The sequence below is a fragment of the Tachypleus tridentatus genome, chromosome 7 (assembly GCF_004210375.1).
Source record: "Tachypleus tridentatus isolate NWPU-2018 chromosome 7, ASM421037v1, whole genome shotgun sequence".
Lineage (NCBI taxonomy): Eukaryota > Metazoa > Arthropoda > Merostomata > Xiphosura > Limulidae > Tachypleus > Tachypleus tridentatus.
This window is the reverse complement of record NC_134831.1, coordinates 24,547,005-24,568,428: the sequence shown is the minus strand read 5'-3', so window position 1 is coordinate 24,568,428 and position 21,424 is coordinate 24,547,005. Positions and strand designations below refer to the sequence as shown.

Here is a 21,424-nt window from a genome sequence, read left to right as displayed (position 1 = left end):
AAATAACACAATCACACAACACTTAACTATTTTGAAACCTTCAGGTGTGTAAGACATGTTTTATGACCAGTTATGCAATAAAATAATCTACAGGGTATCTCTGAGGTTAAATAATTGTTTCCAATTCATCATAGTCTACACAGACAGGTTGATTTACTTTAGAACACCCTTTAACAAAATAAATTATATTTGAAACTTGCTTCAAAATATCATCTGTTAAAGGTAATGACTCACACACCAGCTAACTTCATGTATTCTCTCACTAACTTTTTTCTGTCTTTATCTTATTTCACTGGATTTGCACTCATGTGATCATCAATATTTATATGGTGGTCATTAAGGCCTCTGAAATTTTCTCTGCACTATGCAATGTGATGATTTAACAATACTTTGTTAAGGTAATGAGAAAATTGGAACATCAACAATATTAGTTAAGCCTTGACAACAGTGTATTGCAAACACCTGCAAAAGTTATGACAAGTGTGGTGTGGTTACATAACTTCTGTGGGTGTAAGATTGGTTAGTCTCCTTCTACTGTTGACTAGATAAAACATTCCCAATGCTGCCAGGTTATGGACTGGGGATGTACATCAACCTGAGTCTTCCCTGCATGGATGTCAGTTCCTGGATGCTTGGGTTTTGGATACAGTTGATTCTCCATGATCCTTCTTGTCTTAGCTACTCTACACCCAGGAGTACATCCTTTTACTTTCATCTACATCTCAGTACTCTATGGTATTGAAATTTATTTTATGGTGGTTCAGATTTTTATCCCACCATTGTTTTCTTCTGTGTGAGTATTTATTCTTTTAGGGTGTACTTTGAATGAGGAATTCTTCATTTTTCCCTCACACCATTCACTCCACCTATTCCTTATGGAATCCTAGCTTTATGTGAGAGAAGGTAATGTGCAGTATTGAAGTTATAATGTTTTTATACTTCTACACACTGAAAATTGATGCTTCTATTTTCTGCCAGAACCCAGATTGATAGTTTGTTAGAATCAAATAGAGGAAATCATGTATCAGGAGAATGTGTTGCACTCGTGATGATTTTCATGCAAGATGTATTTGAACTAGTTGATTGTAAGGTATGGGGGAGCTCAAGGCTCATGGCATGAGAAAAATTATTTTTGTATATAGAAGACAGCATGGAATAAAAATAGCTATTTGTGTGAGAGAGGTATGTACCTGTTGGAAATATATTTTCACTCTAAAAAATTCCAACATTTACTTTTCCATACATTTGATTTCAAGACCTAAATGGAGTAAGAAATAGGAATCTGTAAAAAAATATTAATGTAGGCTTCACCAGCACCTTTTGATCTTTAACACTGAACTTATTATGAACATCTTTAATGAATATTTCAGAATTGCACATATTCCATTTTCAGTAAATCTATTAAAATAGCAAAATCAACAAAATTTAGTGTAATTACCAATATAAAAATACAATGAATAGTCCATGAGTAAACGTGACTGAGCAAGTGTTCTTCTGACATTACAACTGTACCCTTTAAAGATATTGTTACTCTTCTATAATCATGAACACATTAATAAATTCTTAACACCATAATATAAGGTTCACTTGTGAAATCAAAATAAACTTTCTTTACTTGATATACAAGTTCAAAAATGATGCAAGAACTTTCACACTTCCATTTATAAGAAGAAAAGTTTTATTAGTTTGTACACATATTAAAAGATTTCTGTCAAAAATCACTCAAACTAAACTTAGCCTTAACTCTTCTTCACAGGGCCTACTCAATCTACTCAGATTACATCTCTGTTGATAGTGACATAATTTTCCTTCAGAAACACTAAGGAAAAATGGGTATACTTCATCCTTACTTCTAGTAACTTTCTTACTTAGAAAACTACTCCACTAAATAATATTTAAATGTGTTCCAAGTTCCCTCTAACATTTGTTATTCCTTATCTTGAAAAACAATCTTATTATTAAAATCCAACTCAGCAAGCTACTCATGTCCTTCTACCCCAAGATTAAACTCTGTATTGTTTTTCAAATTGTCACTTTGTATCAGTAGTTTTTTTAGAACTAAAGGCTTTTTACCGTTATTCTTATATTCAAAGATTGTTTACAAGTAAAGCCATCTACATAGACAAGAGTTCTTGCCATTTACAAATACATGCCTTGGAATACATGGGACTTTCTGACAAAATTGGATGTAAGCTTATATATTCTCACAATGAAATGTCATCACACCCCATTTCCTTAGAAGACATTTCAATTATGTCTACTAGATGTAATGGTCATGAACTTTTGACAATGGCCAAAGAATGTATAACATAAATAACTTGAGCTTTGCTTTAATGAATTAAATCAAAACAGTTCTCTATTAAGTTAAGTAGTTACTCACAAATATGATTTATAAAATTAAAAAATGTAATTTTTGAAATTCTCTACAATTATTAAAATTAATTTTTAGAAAATTCTCATGGAATGCAAACAGTCAGTTTTGTCATCTAACATCTTATATTGATTAAGTAAAAGAATTACTATTCTTTAGGTTATCAAATTACTTTATGTGGAGAAAGGAAAAAGAAATAAAACAAACCTTTATTTTCTGGTTGGTGAAAGGGTTTTGAAATACATCACCATTTCTGTGGATAAAGAAAAGTCTCTAACTACTCTACTCAAGTAAGTAACATATCAAACTAGTCTTCAGTATTTTACATTGCAGTTTATTGTTTTCATGTTTGTTTGCTTTTTGTATGTATATGGACTAGCATCCCTGTAGTGTGTTAAATAAATAACCACCGTCAAAGAGAAGTAGTACAACATTACAAATAAGCTCAGCCATTTCATTTGTAAATAACTGAAGTGTAGATTTTATTGCAAAATATGTGGATTTCTCAGGTGTGTTACAGAAGTTTCAGATTTCTAAATAGAGGCTACATGGTCATTAGCTTTGTTATTGGTTGTCCTTTGTTTTTGAAGACTACTAGTCAGCTACTTTGTTCTGGCATGGGCTGAAAAGTTTCATTCTGGATAAGCAAACACTTTTGCTGATAGAACGTGCATTTACTCCATTAACGGTAATTTGGTTATTCCATCTATTTTTTTCTTCTTCCTGTGTTTGGAATTATTTTTCAAAAGATTTTGCACCTTTTTTCACAGAAGAACCTGTTAGATATTAAATAAGTAAGAGCTAGCGTTTTCCAATTTTTCACATTGATGTTTCAGGCTACTAAGTATTGCTTTGTATTTTCTTTATGCTTCTGTGAAAGTTCTAGGGACCTCTGGATTTGTTGCAGCTCAACATTCTTAAAATATCTTCATGCATAGTTAGATGTAGCTACTACTTCACCAAGCCTAGTGCTGACAGGCAGTAATGTTTTCTGATGGCCATAGCCATAATCTCACAAGCAGGAGGCTCTGGACTTTATAATAAATTATTTGTAACAGGCTAAGCAAACTTAACTTTTAATATTTATTTGGTATATAAGTATGACAGTATACAGTTTTTATAAAGTTTTGTTTTTACAAAACTGAAGTATTTATTTAATAATAATAAACAAGCAAATTTTAATTGGTTAATGTGGGTTTTTTGTTGTTGTTTGATCTTGGCATTTAGATGTAGACCTGAAGAACATGTTCAAATGGTAGAAAAGATGCAGAAGGCTTTAAAAACAACTCAAAAGGTAAACTTTATTATGATGTGAAAAGTGGAAGTTTGAACAGTTAATAAGATCTTTTATAATCCAATACTAAGTAGTTGGTTCTTATAAAATATTTTTTCTGATGTAATTAAAATTTAACATGTATTATTGTTCTTACATCACCCACACACATTGGGCAAAATAGTATTTCCTACTGACTGGCTTATAAATTTAGGTACTAGGACTTTTGAAGTGTAGGTATTAAAGACAGTTCATAGTGAATGTGGGTGATGTTGAAGATTGTTGACTACTACACTTGACTGGCTACTGTTGTTTACTGTGTGCTGAGTCTTTGATGTTCTGACTAATAACTGATTTCTGGACTTCATAAATTGTATTTCATATGTAACGAAAGTGTTAAATTTTTTCTTAATACAGTTAGAAATTCTACATAAAATTTCTCAGTTTAAAATGATGCTATTGTTTGTTCACATAGACTAATCATAGCACTGTTACACTAGTACTGCTTCTACATTCAAATCAAGATGAATCATGTTATACACATATGCTCCTTTTATCAAACCTCTATCTTTGAAGCATTTGGGTCATTTTCAGAGATACATACATCCAATAGTACCATTTTTGAAACACTAACAGGCAGGTTATTTTTCTGTCTTTCTTCAAGTTGGCAGTTAAAAATTAAGAGTGGTAAATAGCTGTAGTATCTTTGCCATAATGAAAAAAAAAAAGAAATAGAAATAAGGCATCTATGATGAAAAGGGAAGTGTTTGGTGGCAACAGGGACTTAAATCTCAGTCCTCAAGTCATTATTCAACACGTTGGCTCTCAAGCCTATTTTGCCTGCCTGTCTGCATTCAAGTAAGATTTCTGAATCTGTTTATTCCCATCCTTTGTTCTTAAGCAGCTGAACAGTAAATTAACAGGCAGGCAGGCAGGCATTAATAAATAAATAAATAATTTGTACAACTTAATAAAAAAAAATGTGGTATTTTGCTCATGAAAGCCTTATAATGTTTACTGATAATCTGCAAAATTTCATGAAGATATGCTTACTAATTTAAAAGTTATAGCACCTAAACTTTAACAAGTACAAAATGGTCACAAAGTAAATCCGTGGGACCAAGCCTATACTGAAAAAGTTTGTGTATTTGAGCAATTCATATTTGTTCTGGTTTGAATCTAAATAACCTAATAATTATAGGTGTTAACATGTTGGCTTCCACATGGCCTGCCAGAGGGTTGTGATAGTCTTCACGTAAGATCCAAGATTAACCACTGGTGAATTGTGCTCTAATTTCTTTTTAAAGGACCACTTATTGACTGGGACACAACAGCTACATATACACTCTTCCTTAAAAAAGTAATTGTAAAATGATCAGTGAGACCCTGGAAAGTACCGGCAAAATAGGCTTGAGAGCCAACGTGTTAAATAATGACTTTAGGGCTAAGATTTATGTCCCTGTTGCCACCAAACACTTCCCTTTTCATCATAGGTGCCTTATTTCTATTTCTTTTTGTTTTTGTATCATTATGGCAAAGCTATTACAGCTATTTGTCACTCTTCTTAATTTTTAACTGCTATCTTTAAGGAATTCATAACCTATTCTTTTTGTCAAGAAATTAATAGAAGTATCTGACCTCATTAGTAGATTTGCCATTATTCAGTGTCGTTTAACTTCAGATACACACCAGTTTATTTCTCACATATCACAGTAGCTAGTACTGCCTTCTTTAGCAGAACTGTTTGTAATAATATTGTTTGTATCCACCACATGAATATGGAAGAATAGTCTATTAGCTGTTAGTTGCATAAATAGCTACAGTAATGCCTATTGTTTGAGTTTACATAAATAACCAGTGTAACTTAAGATTAAATTGCTTTAATTACAAAATAGATACAGAAACTTTACATTCATTATTCCTTATTTACTGAAAATAAATTTGATAGCTGAATAACTTGCTCATTTAATTACTAAAATAATAACAGTCTTACAATATGTAACAGCATTAGTTTGGTTTTCAACTTATGAACCATTTTCATTTTTGTAAAGTATCATCACAACTCTTTTTGCCATATGGTAAACATTTTAGTATCTTTGATTTCCTAGGATCAGTATGAATTCGTTTTCACTAGATTATCTATCACACACTGAAAATAATTTTACTAGTTTGCATGCATGAAATCTGAGGACATTTATTTTTCACAAAGAATTTGTTGAAAGAAGCCCACTATAGAGTATTAATTCTATATTGAGTTTGTTACATGTTTTTTACTACAATACATATGTAATACATGTTATTGTACAAAAGTTTAGGATATACAAACTAGCTTAATGCTAAATTGTTGTATCTGAAAGTGCTTACCATGTTAAAGGAACAGAAGTTAAAAATGTCTGAAAGTTAAAACATGCTGAGAAATAGAAGATCAGTCTCATGTGAGAATAACTGAATAGTTGAGTGCAATCAGTTTATGAGCCCAAAAATTAATCATTTAAATTCCATGAATGGTCCAGCTCTAAGATTTCTGGATCTGTTTATTCCCATCCTTTGTTCTTATCTAAAGAACTTAATTCCTGTTAGTGTTTCAAACATAAATACATCATACCTATAAGAAACGGTGTTTAAATGTTTTACGTTAGAATGTCATGCTTTGTTACTATGGTACTATTGGATGTCTGTATCTCTGAAAATGACTGAATTACTTTTTATTTAGTTGATAAAGTCTTATTTGAATGGAAAAGAAGACATGAGGCTAGGTGTTAGGTCTCTTTACAAATTAATGAAAAACATGAAATGTTCTTGTATAAATATCTTCATTGGCATATGTTACTGTTTTACTTTCAACATGAAATAATTAGCATTTAATACTTATTTTAGAATGGAACATGTCCTAAAAACTTTATGATACAGTTGTTGTTTGCATATTAATAATTTGCTGTAAAATATTTTTTGATTAAATAAACTGTATTTTTTATTCTTTCAGAATGCTTTAATTGTACTAAGAGATTTAGCTCTTCTGGAAGCTGAAAAATTCAGACATTTAGTACCAAAACCATCTTATTATTCTCTGCACAGGTGAGAGTCATAGTGTCATTTGTATTTAACATTTACTACTTTTTCTTATTTTCATAGATAATATAACATATATAATGAATATTTCTAGTTATAACATTTTACTTGCCTTTTAAGGACATTATATTTTGTCTTATTGTTTTTATTTTTGTCTATTCCATTAAGGCCATTTCAAAAGTAATTGCACCAATGTTTGTCACCTTATTAGATAGGTTTGTTTTTTCTTTAAGGTATGTCAATAACAAGTTATAAATAGGAATCCTGTCAATTAATATTTTTGTTTTATATTTTTCTTTTGTTGATAACACTGTTATTTACTAACTTTAGGGTGTCCAAAAAGTTTCAAGCTGTATGCATTTGAACAAATTTTACAGAATATGTGTCATGTGTTGTCCTTGTAATTCAAAACAAGTTTGTATTTAATAGCAGGATTATCTTGGCCTTCTTGTACTTTGACAAGGTGATCTAACATTGCTATCACTGTATTCCATTCCAAAAATAAAACTAATTGGTGAAATTATTTGAAATATCACACAAATGTTTCTAAAAGTGTTATTACATTTATGTAAATTTTAATGCCTCCCTCTTGCTGGGGAGCATGCATTTATAATGAGTGAGTTTTGTTTATGTCACTGGTGTTGTCCAGTAATAGTTGATTATCAGAAATTACACAAGCTGCCTAGAAAACGAAAGTGATGAACACCAAGTTCATGACATCATTATTAGTAGCAGTTCATGCCCAAACCATTGTGACACTGGAAGTGAGATTGAGCCTGAAAAAGATTCAGTAAGTGTTCATTTACATATTACCAGGGCTATTTAGTCATGTGTAGCTATTAAAATTAAAAGTATTTAAACTAATATTATAATGTCTCCTCATCAAGTCAAAACTGGAACAATTTTATGTTGCTTTGTTCCAAAGACTTTAGTTTAACATACTAAGGTTATTTTAGTGAAAATAGGACAACAGGATAAAAAAATAAATTGTAAATTGTGTCATTGATTTGACAAAACAAATATTTACTGAAATACATTTTATTCAATATGCCTTATATTTTTAATGAAAATAACTGATGTATATTTTTCTAAGTTTATTCTTTTTCTTCTTATCTTATATTTATATCAAGACAAGATTTAAGTGAATGAGAGAAACCAGACATTCAATGAACGACTACCACCTAACAATTCAGAGGTGGCAGAATGACCAAGGTAGTACAAAGGAGAAGGTAAGTATTCACTTAAAGATATTGTTTTTTATTAAAATTATAAAGTTTGTTACTTTTGTAGTAATTGTGTATACTGTCAGTTATTTTGCTGTTTTATTTATTCCATATTGAAAACTAAAACTGAAAAGCATCTGTCGATTCTGTGCTTAATTTTCTAAACAGATGAGAAATTTGTTTTTTTGATGTTTTATACATATATGTACAAGTGGATAACTCAGAAGTTAAATATAAATAATTATATTGCAATGTTTCAAGATAATTAAAATATCTTAAAGTATTTTAATTTTTTTTATCTACTACATAATTTCATGCTTATTTTGTCCAAAATATGTGCTACAATGAAACAACTAAGAATAATCTTTGTTATGGAAAACATTTATTTAAGTTATTTTAATGTATTTTTCTTTTATTTTCTGCAGGCTACAAGTTATTATGAGCCATTTTATCCTGATTCTCCCCATTTTACAAAAGGAAGTGTGATATTAATCATGTCATATGCTACCAGACATAAGATTTTGGATGATGCATTACTAGACGTGCTGACACTAATATGTTTGATATAAGAATTTCCAAAACTATCTAAACATATGTTTTATAAATATTTTAGATTTTTAACTATTGTGAAATCACATACCATTTTACTGAATCTTTTATGAAAGTTTTGTCTGTGGATAATATATGTAAAGAAATTCAGAATTGTTCAGTACATGCTGAATGTTTTGACATGAAAAAGATCTTAAAAGAAAATGGTTATTTCATTCAAATATCATTGAGAAGATAACCTAAATATGTGATTGAAAAGGAAAACATATGTTGTATCACAAGTGACAGCAGAGCAACAGACAGGAAAATTGTATAAACTAGCCAAGGATCTTGTTTTTGATCCACATGTATTTTCAAACAGCAGAGCTGTGAGTTAGTTTCAGTTTTTCAGTTTCTCAAAACAAAGCATCTGGTCAATTTAAGTTTTAGCAACTGAACTTTCACCTGAAAAGTGATGTAACAATATTGTACTATCTCATTTGTGGGCTGGCTCAGGTAAACCGTGTTTGGAGATTTACTTGAAGACATTTGTGGATGATTGAAAATTACTTCACAATACATGTGTTATTCTTGGTTTCCAATAAGAGAAAGTTGTAAAATTGCATACTTGTGTGTGCTCATCTGATTCAGTTTCAAGACTACAGCTCAGAAATACAAATCAGTTTAGTGGACTGTATGGGGGTGAGTTTTGCTTACACCCTGGTAAAGTAATACTAGAAGATAATGGCTTTACTAGAGTTTATCCATTAGAAGAATACAGTAAGTATACATTCAATAGTAGTGAGCAACATGAAACTGATAATCCAAACAGTTAAAGTTGAACATTCTGTCACTGGTATCAAGAGAGACCCTCTCCTTTGCTATTTTTATCTTTTTCAACATTTATAAGTCTTGTATCTGAATACATGCATTGTGTGCTACTAGGTGTTGTTAGAATGCTTGTTTTTTTATGGCTAAATTCAAAACATCACAGAACTCTATGGTATACAGGAAGATGTGATAACTGAACTTGATAGACATCCCAAACAAATTACACCACTAACAGAAGCCACAGGAACTTCATGGTCTCTTCTTGATAAGAAATGCTGGAAAACAACTGAATGGTGATCATTATTACCATATTATTCACTTTCTACTTTTTACAGAAAATTACCTGCGTTATTTAAAACACTGGGCACTTTTTGACGATTCAGTAGCCAGATAAACTGATGAACAAGTTAAACTTGTTCTGAGAAGATTTGTGAAAGAAACTAATATTGTGTATGGACAATGTCATATTACTATTAACATTCATTTTTTGTTGCACATTTTAGAGATAAGTTTATTACTGGGGACCACTGTGGTGGACTACTTTCATGTATGAGGATTATAACATGGTTTTGAAACATTTTTTTTAAGCAACACATACATCTCTAAGCAAATATGTGAAACTTACTGTATTTACCAAGAAATTCGGAAATAAACAATTTTGGAAACAGTTAACATGTAAGCTGTTTGCTTAACAAATTACTAGGCTCTGTGTGGGATTCATTTGTTACATTCTAGAAAACTTGGTAGTGAACTTATCACTCTTGGTCTTCTAAGAAAATATAAAATTGCAGTTATTGAAGAATTTATTTGTAGATTGTTTGGTAGAGCATGTAATTTTGGGGGATTATAAAAGATTTACTTTTCAACCTGTTTTATGCCATAAACAGAATTTTAAAAAGTACAAAACAATTAAACTCTATAGTAGAGTTTGAAAATGACACAATAATGGACATTGTTGTTGCTGTTATAACATTGTGAAAATAAAATGTGTATAATTAATAAAGACACTGTTGCTATTATAGTAAAACCATTAATAAAAGCACTTAGTACAGCACTTATCTTTTAAAATATCTTCAGGAATTTTTTAATTGAAATGAAGGAAGATAAATGAGTTGATGTCTTTTTTGTAGAAGATATAAAAATATGTTCAAATGAAACTAATAAATTTTATGTGTGCATAATACCAAACCTAAGGGAGGAAGATTAAATAAAAAAAATCTGCATTGAATTTTTTATCTTTGTCTTTGATTTTAAGTAAATTTACCAATACATTTATGTGTATTAAGCCAATTAGAAACATATATACTGATTTTAATGTTTAATTACGGTGACATAGTTTGTGTTTGTTTTTACATTTAAAAATAAAGTTGTTGTGTATGTTTTTATATATGTTTTTAATTGTGTATTATAATGTGATATTTTTGAAAATAAAATGTTTCTTTGACATTTTTATATATTTCTTTCATTAAAATTGATTTATAGAAAATTTAATTGCTTAGTAAAACTAATGCTGGATAATTTTAAACTGTCAAATTCTTATAAACTGTCACATTATATTTTTTATGTTTTAAACAGCATGTGATAACTATTCCTGAAAATTATATTGGCCTGTTTAAAATGCTCTCTAAGAACATCTGGAACTAACACAAAATTTTAGTGTATCTCTAAATAGTGTATATTATTCAGACTTTATTTTCTTTTATATAACCTTATAAGAAACTGGCGATCCAATGACATGGATATCTCTAAGCCAACAAAAATACAGTTCTATATCATATTTATGGAAACACTGATTTGAAAATCTTAAAAGTTGCAGAATATATCTAGTGTTAATTTGTTTATTAAGAGTGAGTCAACTATTGTAAATCTGTCTTCTTTATGTTGTACAATTTTTCAGTTTGTGCAATAAGAATGAGTTTAAACGTACTTTGTTTCTTACTTCAGTTTGCCCTACAGGACTGAGCCTAACCATGTCTTTGTCATATAGAACTTCAGTCTGTTGCATAAGACTGCTTTTAAACCTGCTTTATATCCTGTAGGATGGAAATTTGTCCTGTAGAAGGTAATGGTTTTACATCAAAAAGATATAGTGATGTCCTTGAAATTTCCTATGTGACCCTAAATAATCCTCCAAGATGTTTTATAGAACATTTTTGCAAGGGGGATTTGTTACCATGGAGGTTAGCCCTACTTTTCCAGTTAAGGATGATTACTAATCCTTTTATTTTTCTAAGCCAAGCATTAGTGAGGATATTAAAGTCGTTGAGGTGAAAAAGTCAAATTTATTTCCAGTCTGTGCAGGGACTTGCATTATGGCCAAAAGGGCTTCAGAAAACACTGAAAATTTAGCAAAGATTAAAATTGTTTTATAGAATGATTCTTTTGGTTTGTTACATACATATGTGTCCTGTAACACTCATCCTCCTAGGGATAAAGTTTGTCTTTGAAAAGTCAGCTTCTCTTAAAGTAGTAAAGAGAGATCTCAAGATTACTTGTCCCCCAGTGGCACAATGGTATGTCTGTGGACTTACACACTAAAAACCGGGTTTCGATACCCATGGTGGGCAGAGCATAGATAGCCCATTATGTAGTTTTGTGCTTAATTCTAAATAAATAAACAAGATTACTTAACTTTTGGATAAGGATCTCCCTGAGGATGAATTAGAGAATGCCCCTGTGGAATATTTGATTAATGATGATGTAGTTATGAGAAAATGGCATTCAGCTAACCTTCCTGCCAATGAAGAGTTGCTTATTTTATACCATATTGCCAAACAGATACAGACTAGAGAAAATTAGACTAGCGCAGGAGATTTCAGTGGGTGAACAAACAGATGTAAACCAAAAATGTAACATTTTTCATTGCCAGGTCCAAAGCATAACATGTCCAAGCTTCACAGGCCTTGCTACACATCAGATGGTTGATAAACCAAGTATTTAGCCCTTGTTGCTCTGCTGCAGCTAATTTCTGCATTTAATAAATCATTCATCAGAGACATTATTGATTGTGTTTGTCCACTATCAAAAACAAAACCTGTAAATGAGTATCTGTTGACTATTATATGTGCTTTCTTCTGGTTTGCTGAAGCCATTCTATTAAGAATTATTAGGACATGCAAAATTTTCAAGGCTGTGATCAATTTTTTTGCCTTAGTTGGTCTTCCAAAAGAAGTGCAGTTTGATCAAAGATTGGATTTCGTGTATGGTCTTTTTCAACAAGTCTTAAACCATTTAGGAGTCAAGTAGTTAAAGTCTAGTGTATGTCAACCAAAGTCTCTGGGAGCTCTGAAATGGTTTCACTCTACTTTGAAATATTATTAAGACTTACTTTCTTTAGAATGACAACAAATGGAATGAGGGTATTTCTTTCAGAAATTCTTGTTTGCTGCTTGTGAGTCGGTATGGGAATCTCTTGGTTTCAGTCCATTTGAGTTAGTATTTGGTCATACAGTGAGAAACCTGATTGAATAACAAGTCAAACAGTCTGAATTTATCAGATTATGTCTCCAAGTTTAGAGTAGGACTCCGTAGGTTGTATGAGTTAATTCATGAAATCATCAAATCAGCATTGGGTAAAATGAAGACATGGTATGACAAAAATGCAAAAGAATGGTCAATTAAGCCAGGTGATAAAGTCCTTGTGCCACCAGTCAAAAGTCACCCTTTGTAGGAAAAGTTTCCTAACCCTCATCAGGTGGTAAAAAAAAGTGAGTGATCATGATTATGTGTTGAAACACCCGACTGTACAAAATTCACTCAGCTGTGTCATGTTAATTTGTTTAATCCATACTACGATCATAATGAGTCATCTGTTGTAGCCAATGACATAGATAGGTATTACACCAATAACTGAACAAAATGATGTTAGTGTCACTGAAAATATTTTTAAAGATAAAAATGCTGTGAAGGCTAAACTCTGTAATTCTGAAATCTTAGCAAATCTTGATTAAACAAATTAGGACACATGAGTACAATTCAAAAAGAACAGTTTTCAAGTTTGTTTGTCAAGTACAAATGGTTAAAGTTGACTACTGAAGCCAGTGGTCTTGGTATGGGTGCCATTCTGTGGTAGTATAGGGATGATAGAATTGAAAATAGTTTTGTTACTCTTTCTAAAAAGTTCAAGTGTCACCAAAAGAATTATTCCACCAATGAGAAGGAACTGTTAGCCTTGCAACATTTTGATGTTTGTATTTGCTCTTCTGTAAATTCTGTAGTTGTATACATGGACCATAATCCACTTACATTTTTGAGCAAGTTGAGGAACAAAAACAAAATAAATATTAGATTGTAGACTGGTGTTGTAGGAGTATAATTTGGATATTAAGCATATGCAAAGATAATGTAAGGCTTGGCATGACCAGGTGGTGAAGGAGCTCGAGTCGTAAACTGAGGGTCACAGGTTTGAATCCTTGTCACACCAAACATACTCACCCTTTCAGCTGTGGGGGCATTATAATGTGATGATCAATCTCACTATTCATTGGTAAAACAGTAGATCAAACGTTGGTGATAGGTGGTGATTACTAGCTGCCTTTAGTCTTTCACTGCTAAATTAGGGATGGCTAGTGCAGATAGCCCTTGTGTATTTTTGATTGAAATTCAAAAACAAACAAAGACAATGTAGTTACTGATGCTCTGTTTAGAGGCATGCATGTAATTATGATAATAGTATTAATGTATCTATATGTTTATTTGTGTACTTATATAAATATTGTGTAAATTATTATTCATTGAAGTGAAATAATGACATGTGAAGATCCAATGTTTATTATGTGAGCTTTAATGACAGTTATATAAAATTTATTATCATGTGCAAATTTTTTTGTTTGATAAGTGATGTTTGTCTCTGGGATTGGCAAATAATAAGTTATAAGCAATTATGTAAGTGCATCATAAATTATAGAATATGCTGGTATTTCTGTGGAAGCCTGTAAAGAGTGAAGTTGCATTGTAGACAGAGTTTTTCTTTCTTTTAGCAAGTTGTAGTAATACTGTATAATGCATAATAAGGCATCTGAAAACTTACATTCCAACTTGGATAATATTCCTATACCATGAATATTTCTTACAATTAACTATTTGGCTGATTAGTTGGCATTGGATGGTAATAAAGAATATTACAATCTATGGAAGGATACAAAAAGTATCAAGAAGAAATTGAATTAACAGTCGAATATAAAGGATCACAGAAAGGAATCACTATAAAATTCAATAAAAGACTGAGACTGTTAAACTCCAGCAGAGTTTCAACATCCAGTGAAACAAATATAATTAAGTAGACAACTTAAGGGTTTTTGGTTTGGTATAAATATTTTATTTGTACACAAGTGTGTTGTACAGTATGTGTAATTGTGTTCATTGTTATCCATTAAAATTTATTGAAAAGTAACATAACTTTGCCCTTCATTTGTTGCCTGTGTTATTACATCTGTTGGACAGTTTCTTGCATAACAGTATGTAGTTTCAGAAGAATAAAATATTTAATTTTGATTTTTTCCATTATTTACAATAAAACAAATTCATTATTTAATGTTGTTTATTGCATTTGGACTCTGAGTTTTATATAGTGCATAGAAATACAATTTTTTACTTTACAGTTTTCACATTTTAATGTGATAATCTTTAGAATATCACAAAGGGATATCAACATTTTACAAGTTAAATGTTTACATTTTATTTTAATAAGAATCACCAAAAATTAAGCATTTATCAGTAAATGCAATTACACTGCTAAATTCTGACCACTGTGGAAAGCTAACTAACATTCAAATATCCTCCAAGTTTATATGACCAGTCCACACTTTAGATAAGAGCCATTACATAAATATTTTCTGCACTTTAATTGCTTCAGACAAGTCTCTCTTCAACCACTGTACTATAAATAAGTGAATAAATCCTCTCCCACTGTGCTCTTAGAGGCAGGATTATGATATAACCTTTGTAGGAGTCGCAGATTATTGCAGCTGCTTCTTTGTTGTCAACTGTGTCAAATAAATAGTGTACTTACTTGAGCAGTTATTCATTGCTTTATGTTTAACAGGTTTTTACTTCAACCACTAACAGTAAAATAAGCATAGAAACTGGATGAAAACAGAAGTAGAAACTCTTAGAAGAAGCACTTTGGCTTAGTGCTAAGATAGGATAAAACTGTACTGTTTATTTTATTTTGTGTGGTGGTTACAATTTTTGTCAGATTGAACAATTGAATACAGCGTGTGGGTAGAAAAACTAACAAAATATAAACTTTTTGTGGAAAAATGATATTTATTTAGATTATAGAGATTATATAAATAAAATTTGATAATTTTGAAATGAAGAAAATTATTTTTGATTTAAAACCAGAAAACACTTTGCACTCAGAACAGTCAACAATGACTCAACAGAAACTCTTAAACAGAAATACTTAATTAAAAATTCTGCACTTTTGTAAATAAAGTACTTGCAATGTTTACTAACAGCTTGAATAATTTGATGAAGATACACAAAACATTAAAAGTTACAGTATGGAAATTCTGATAGTTATTTTGGGATCATGTGGTTGGTGTAATCCATTGAGACAGTTTCAAAAGGGTTATCCTCCATCATGATGATTTAATTTGAGTTTATATTGTATACAAATTAGAATATTCAAAGTAATTTTTGAAAATTGTTGAAACACAAGTTTTTGTGTGTATAAAAATGGAAGGTTATGATTATAAAACTATGTACACACGAACTAAAAATTGTTTTAATCATGTCCAAGAAGCTCTGTAAGATTATGTTACTATTTGATGTTCCTGTGACCTAGTCAGTAAAGACAGCAGTATTGTGAAATGTCATATTGACAAAATATTTGTATTTGATAACTACATGCTTAAACAGTGAAGAGGTGAAATGCAAAGAACATTTAGAATCAGTAGCAATGATTGAACTGCTTTGAAATTAACTGATGTAAAATGTATTGATACTGATAAACATGTTAATACTTCTAAATATTGTGAAATACTAAAATTCAAAAATATGTTAGGCTATGAGAAAAGACAATTGATAATGTGCTTTTATAAGGTAGATCTTTATTCTTCAGGCATGAATTGGGAATGAACAGGAAAAAACGTATTTGTTTTCTGGAAAAGTATTTAGTTTTGTATACTGTACATCATTGCATACTTTTCTGATAAATTCTGTACTTTCAGTATAATTTAAAGAGATTTTAAAATTTTGATTAAGTGTTAAAAAATACCCATTTTTATTATTTAAAGCAGTGTAGCAGCATCAACAAAGTTCAAAATAACTGGATACATCATGTTGAAAATAAGTTTATTTGGTAAAAACTTACATATATACTCATTAGATACTTCATAAGGTCATTTAAACATATTGTTTAAACGTGTGTTGTTGTTTTTTAACCTAACATAGACGAGAAGGAGATGGCGAGTTTCTCTCTATTTTGTCAAATGAAATTGGAGATGAGGTAGGTGTGTTTGCTTATTCTATAAATTTAAATAACAATAATGTTAAAGTATAAAAGGGGATTAGAACTTGGGAACACAAAAACTGGTACTTTATCATTTTTTATTTGAAGTACTTAAGTTTGCAATGGTAGTTTTTAAAATTAACTTGGTTTGATAACAGAGCTCTTGTAAAAGCTATATGTGCTGAAACACTGACAGTGATAATTTATAATTTCACTTTCTAGTACTGTATTTTTTACTGTAGTTAATATTTTTCTCACCAATTGTATTGAATTAAAAGGATAAATTAAATATAACATATTACTTCATAAACCATAGTTGTTTTTTATTTAAACCAATGTATCACCAATAGAGCTTTATCAGGGCAAACAAGACACTTGCCAGCTGATTTAGGCTTATATAAAAAATTTTAAATAATTTGAATCTGAGCAGTAAAATGGATTCTGCCTGAGAATAAATAAACAAATGGAATGCACAAGCAAACAAACAAGATAACACTATTTAATGCAACAGATTTGTTATTACACTAATTAAATACAAAAACAAAATTTAAAAATTTAAGTTTGATTTGTTTTGTTTAACTATGGCTTGTTCTCTGAAATTAATATGGCTTCTTTGCATTTTCCATCTGAAAAACTATAATATTGATAAAATGTTTGCTGCTATGGAATAATCAATATCAAATATACCATGTTTGTCAATGAAATCAGTGATGTCGAGAAACCCACTTGTTGAGAAATTTATATGCAAAAACGGCTCCTTTGGGTTAAGAAAATATTTTACATAGAAGAGCGAACAACGTTTCGACCTTCTTCGGTCATCGTCAGGTTCACAAAGAAAGAGGTAACTGACCGGAAACTGACCACATGTTTGAAAGGGGTTGTGTAACTGAGTGTCGGAATGTAGAGGGTGGTATTAGATGTTTGAATATATAATGAAAGAAACAAACATAAACAAACACAAAATTAGGGAAGCCTTACTTATACAACAGCTTAAACCCAAAATAAACCAATATAAAGGAACAACTTTATACCTATATTAATATAATAAAATAAATAACATTATATATTCAAACATCTAATACCGCCCTCTACATTCCGACACTCAGTTACACAACCCCTTTTAAACATGTGGTCAGCTTCCGGTCAGTTACCTCTTTCTTTGTGAACCTGACGATGACCGAAGAAGGTCAAAACGTTGTTCGCTCTTCTATATAAAATATTTTCTCAACCCAAACGAGCCGTTTTTGCATATAAATTTGTCAATGAAATGTTCAGCTACAAGACTGGCTTTACTATCTAATGTATGCAGAGTTTAAGGGTGTTCATTAAATCTATCCATAATAGTTGTACTTGTTTCACTAATGTATGTTGAATCACAAAGTTTGCATGTGAAACTGTATTCAACATTTTTGTAGTTACAGTTTCTTCTTAAACCTGATTTACAACTTACACATCTGTCTGTGGGTTTATTATATGTTTTAGATCTAAAGGCTGATCTTACTAACATATATTTCAAAACTTTACTTGGATCCTCTGTAAGACTAATTTCAAGACTTGTAAGACTTGATTGTATGCATGGCTGTCGAATATGAGCTGAAATGTTAAGACACAAGGTATAACAAAATTTGTGTGAAATTACTTTTTTTGTCTTGTTACTGTGGGCTCTGTTTTCATAGTTTTGTAAAGTCCTGTCAATAAATGTTTGTCAATATCCATAGATGTTTAATTTATGTACAATTACTTTTATAGTTTTTGATTTACCATCAAATAATTAGTGGTACAAGTTATATTGATACTGTGAAATTGTACAGTAATACTTAAACATCTAACTTGTAATGGGTAATGTGAGTGGTAATATAAAAATACTGGTTTATCACAAGACATATTGCATGGTTTTCTTACAGGTTTGTTATCTTTTAGGATAACCTGAACATCAAGGAATGACAAAAATTCTGGTTCTTTGGAATATCCAATATTGAATTTTATAGTAAATATGTTTGTTTTTTTTCTCATAGCAAAGCCACATCTGTTGAGCTCACCGAGGGGAATCAAACCCCTGATTTGAGCGTTGTAAAGCTGTAGACTTACTGCTGTACTAGCAGGTGGCTGAATTATATAGTAGAGTGGGAAACTGTTGAAGAAATTATAGTAGATTTGTAAATTTCTTAAAGGGTCAGTCCAAATGTGTTGTCCATATGTCTCACTTCTTGTGCATTTTCTTAAACCAGTTTTGAAAGGCTTGCTTTTAAACATATGCATGAAAATAACTTAAAATGTTACAGCTTTGTGATTACCCATTGTAACACCTGATAACTGTTATGGAGGATTTCACTAAACTGAAAATAATTGCTTGTTAGCACTAAATTTAGCATGTCTTTAATGTGTTGAATAATGTATCCTGCCAAATTTACATAGTCTTTATGACTCTTTACTAATTTCATGATCAAATTGACCCCTTCATCAATATGGGTGGAGGGTAATATGACTCAATGTTTTCTGCAATCTAAACATCCACCTACGTGTTTGTTGTGTGTGGCAACCTGTGAAGGGGAGGAGAAGATCTTGGCAGTTAGGGGGTCCAACCCTAACACACCACTTTGGCTTTCAATTCCTGTAGACAGGCAGCCTTTGTCTGCCTTTGCATACGATGTTGAAAGCTGGACAATGCCATCTTGGCCCTCTTTCACTGTTCTCTTGAAACTTGATCCTACCATCATCTGCAAACCATTGATAGACGACTGTGTGGCACCAGTAATTGTCCAACCAGCTGCTCAATCTGTTCTTAAAACCTTGACACAGTTTCCATGGTATCCTTGTCCATGGTGGAATCCTGTCTGCCAAATGGCATGGAAGGCTCTAAAATGATCGTGGAATACCTTCCGTAGATATCCCACTCTTTCAAATTGCATTGCTTTCCAGCAGACCTATACACATGCTTAGCAGGTAAGACATCAAAACCAGAAAGAATCTTGGATTAAATTCACAACTAGCATCTCTTTTATCACCAGTTCCAAAGTCATATGGGACAAGATTCACAAGGTCAGTAGGCAGTATAACTCTGTCCCTCCTTTGATCTTGCTCTCCAATGGTTAGGAAGTTGCTGATGCCCAGAACATTACCAATACTCTTATCAAAAGCTTTTCTCGTGCATCTAGCACTTTTGCTTCATCCCCCACCTGCTTAGCCATCAAGACTTGGACAGAGTGATTGTCTCTTTCCTTTTGAATTGATTGCCTCTATGAGTATAACTGCCCCTTACACTGGTGGAACTCAAACTTACTCTTCATTAGTCTGGCAGTGCATCAGTCAGACCTGATGATATTCACGATGAGATGCTGTGAACCTCCTCAACACCTCTGCTATTTACAACTGTCTTTACTGTATGCAACAAAACTTTGATCCTTACTGCAGCATCTCACCTGGGGTTATGTTTTCCTTCCTCAGTGGGCCATGTTTTTTTCAGAATTGATGGTCTGCTATTGCCCCTTTTGGCCTTCGTATCCAGGCACAGTTAACTGAATTGGGTCTGTCCTTGGATGACCATTGCTGTCTCCACTGAAGAAGGCAGATATTCCTGATTGGAGGTACCATATTTTACTTGAACATCTTTCAAACCATCATTCCATTCCCATTTATACGGATGGTGTGAAATCATGTAACTCTGTGGGCTGTGCCATGGTTTGTTGTGACTCTGTGGTTGAACACAGAATTCTCTCTACAGTTTCTAAACTCTACACCATTTCTCTTTCCCTGGATCACATAGAAGCTAAGCAGTACTCAAATTGTACTATTTATACTAACTCGCTTAGCTCTCTACTGGCCCTGGAATCGCTTCACATTAGCTCTCACCCTGTTCTTGTTGATATTTAAAACTGACTGACTCATTTCTCATCATCCATTTCTTCTGGATACCGGGCCATGTTGGTATTCATGGGAATGAGCTCGCTGTCACCACTGCTAAGTCTGTCTGCTCTAGTACTATCATGACTGTGTCTGTCCCAAAAATGGACTATGGTTCTGTGTTCAGGGCTTGGCTCTGTGCCAGCTGGCAGTTGACTTGGAGTAAGTAATGTGATAACAAGACTTTCCAGATAAAACCTTCTGTTGGAGATGGCTGTCTTGCTTCAGTAAGGATCAGAAGAAGGAAGTTGTCCTAGCTAGACTACACATTGGTTACAATTTTATAACTCATTGTTTTCTTTTATCTGAGACTGATGCACGAATGTGGGCCTATGTGACACTAAAGTCACAATAACTCATATTTTACTGTCATGTCGTCATTACAACTGTGAGAAATGGCACCATTTTAGACATATTTTTACTATGGACTCACTCTTGATATTGAACAAAGTCAATAATGATGGTGACATTGTTCACCTCAGTGTAATTTAAAATTTTTAAGGGCCATTGGCCTTTTTAACTCTGTTTAATTTTTTAATTCAAAAATTGGACTTTGTTTTGTTTAAAAATGATTCGTTTTTACATATTTTAATAATTTTACGTTTATTTTTAATTTTTTACTGATTGTATAGCACAGATAGCCTAGTTGCTTTGTGCCAATAAACACCAACCACTTTCTCATGACTTTACTCTGTTTCCACTCTTCTGGTTGCAGCTATTTATACATTCCTCACTCAGGCTTTCAAAAATCTCCATAACATTGACATCAATGG

At 31.6% G+C, this 21,424-nt stretch overlaps 2 protein-coding genes and 1 long non-coding RNA gene across 6 annotated transcripts in view; all 3 read left to right on the top strand.

The window, feature by feature from the left end:
• LOC143255322 (alanyl-tRNA editing protein Aarsd1-B) overlaps positions 1-21,424 on the top strand; it is a 56,556-nt gene that overhangs the window by 33,080 nt on the left and 2,052 nt on the right. For all 4 annotated transcript variants that reach the window (XM_076510792.1, XM_076510793.1, XM_076510794.1 and 1 more), the window contains 4 exons: positions 2,531-2,661; positions 3,599-3,665; positions 6,628-6,719; positions 16,694-16,748. In XM_076510792.1, the coding sequence (XP_076366907.1) occupies positions 2,531-2,661; positions 3,599-3,665; positions 6,628-6,719; positions 16,694-16,748 (345 nt within the window). The remainder of the gene's footprint in view (positions 1-2,530; positions 2,662-3,598; positions 3,666-6,627; positions 6,720-16,693; positions 16,749-21,424) is intronic.
• LOC143255325 (uncharacterized) lies at positions 7,369-10,739 on the top strand. The gene is made up of 3 exons (XR_013030547.1): positions 7,369-7,503; positions 7,844-7,942; positions 8,362-10,739. It is a non-coding gene; the product is annotated as an uncharacterized LOC143255325 (long non-coding RNA).
• LOC143254896 (uncharacterized) lies at positions 9,313-10,739 on the top strand (the record flags this gene model as incomplete). Its single annotated transcript, XM_076509807.1, has 2 exons — positions 9,313-9,480; positions 9,690-10,739. Coding segments are annotated over 2 exons (327 nt in total), but the record flags the coding sequence as incomplete, so codon positions are not given.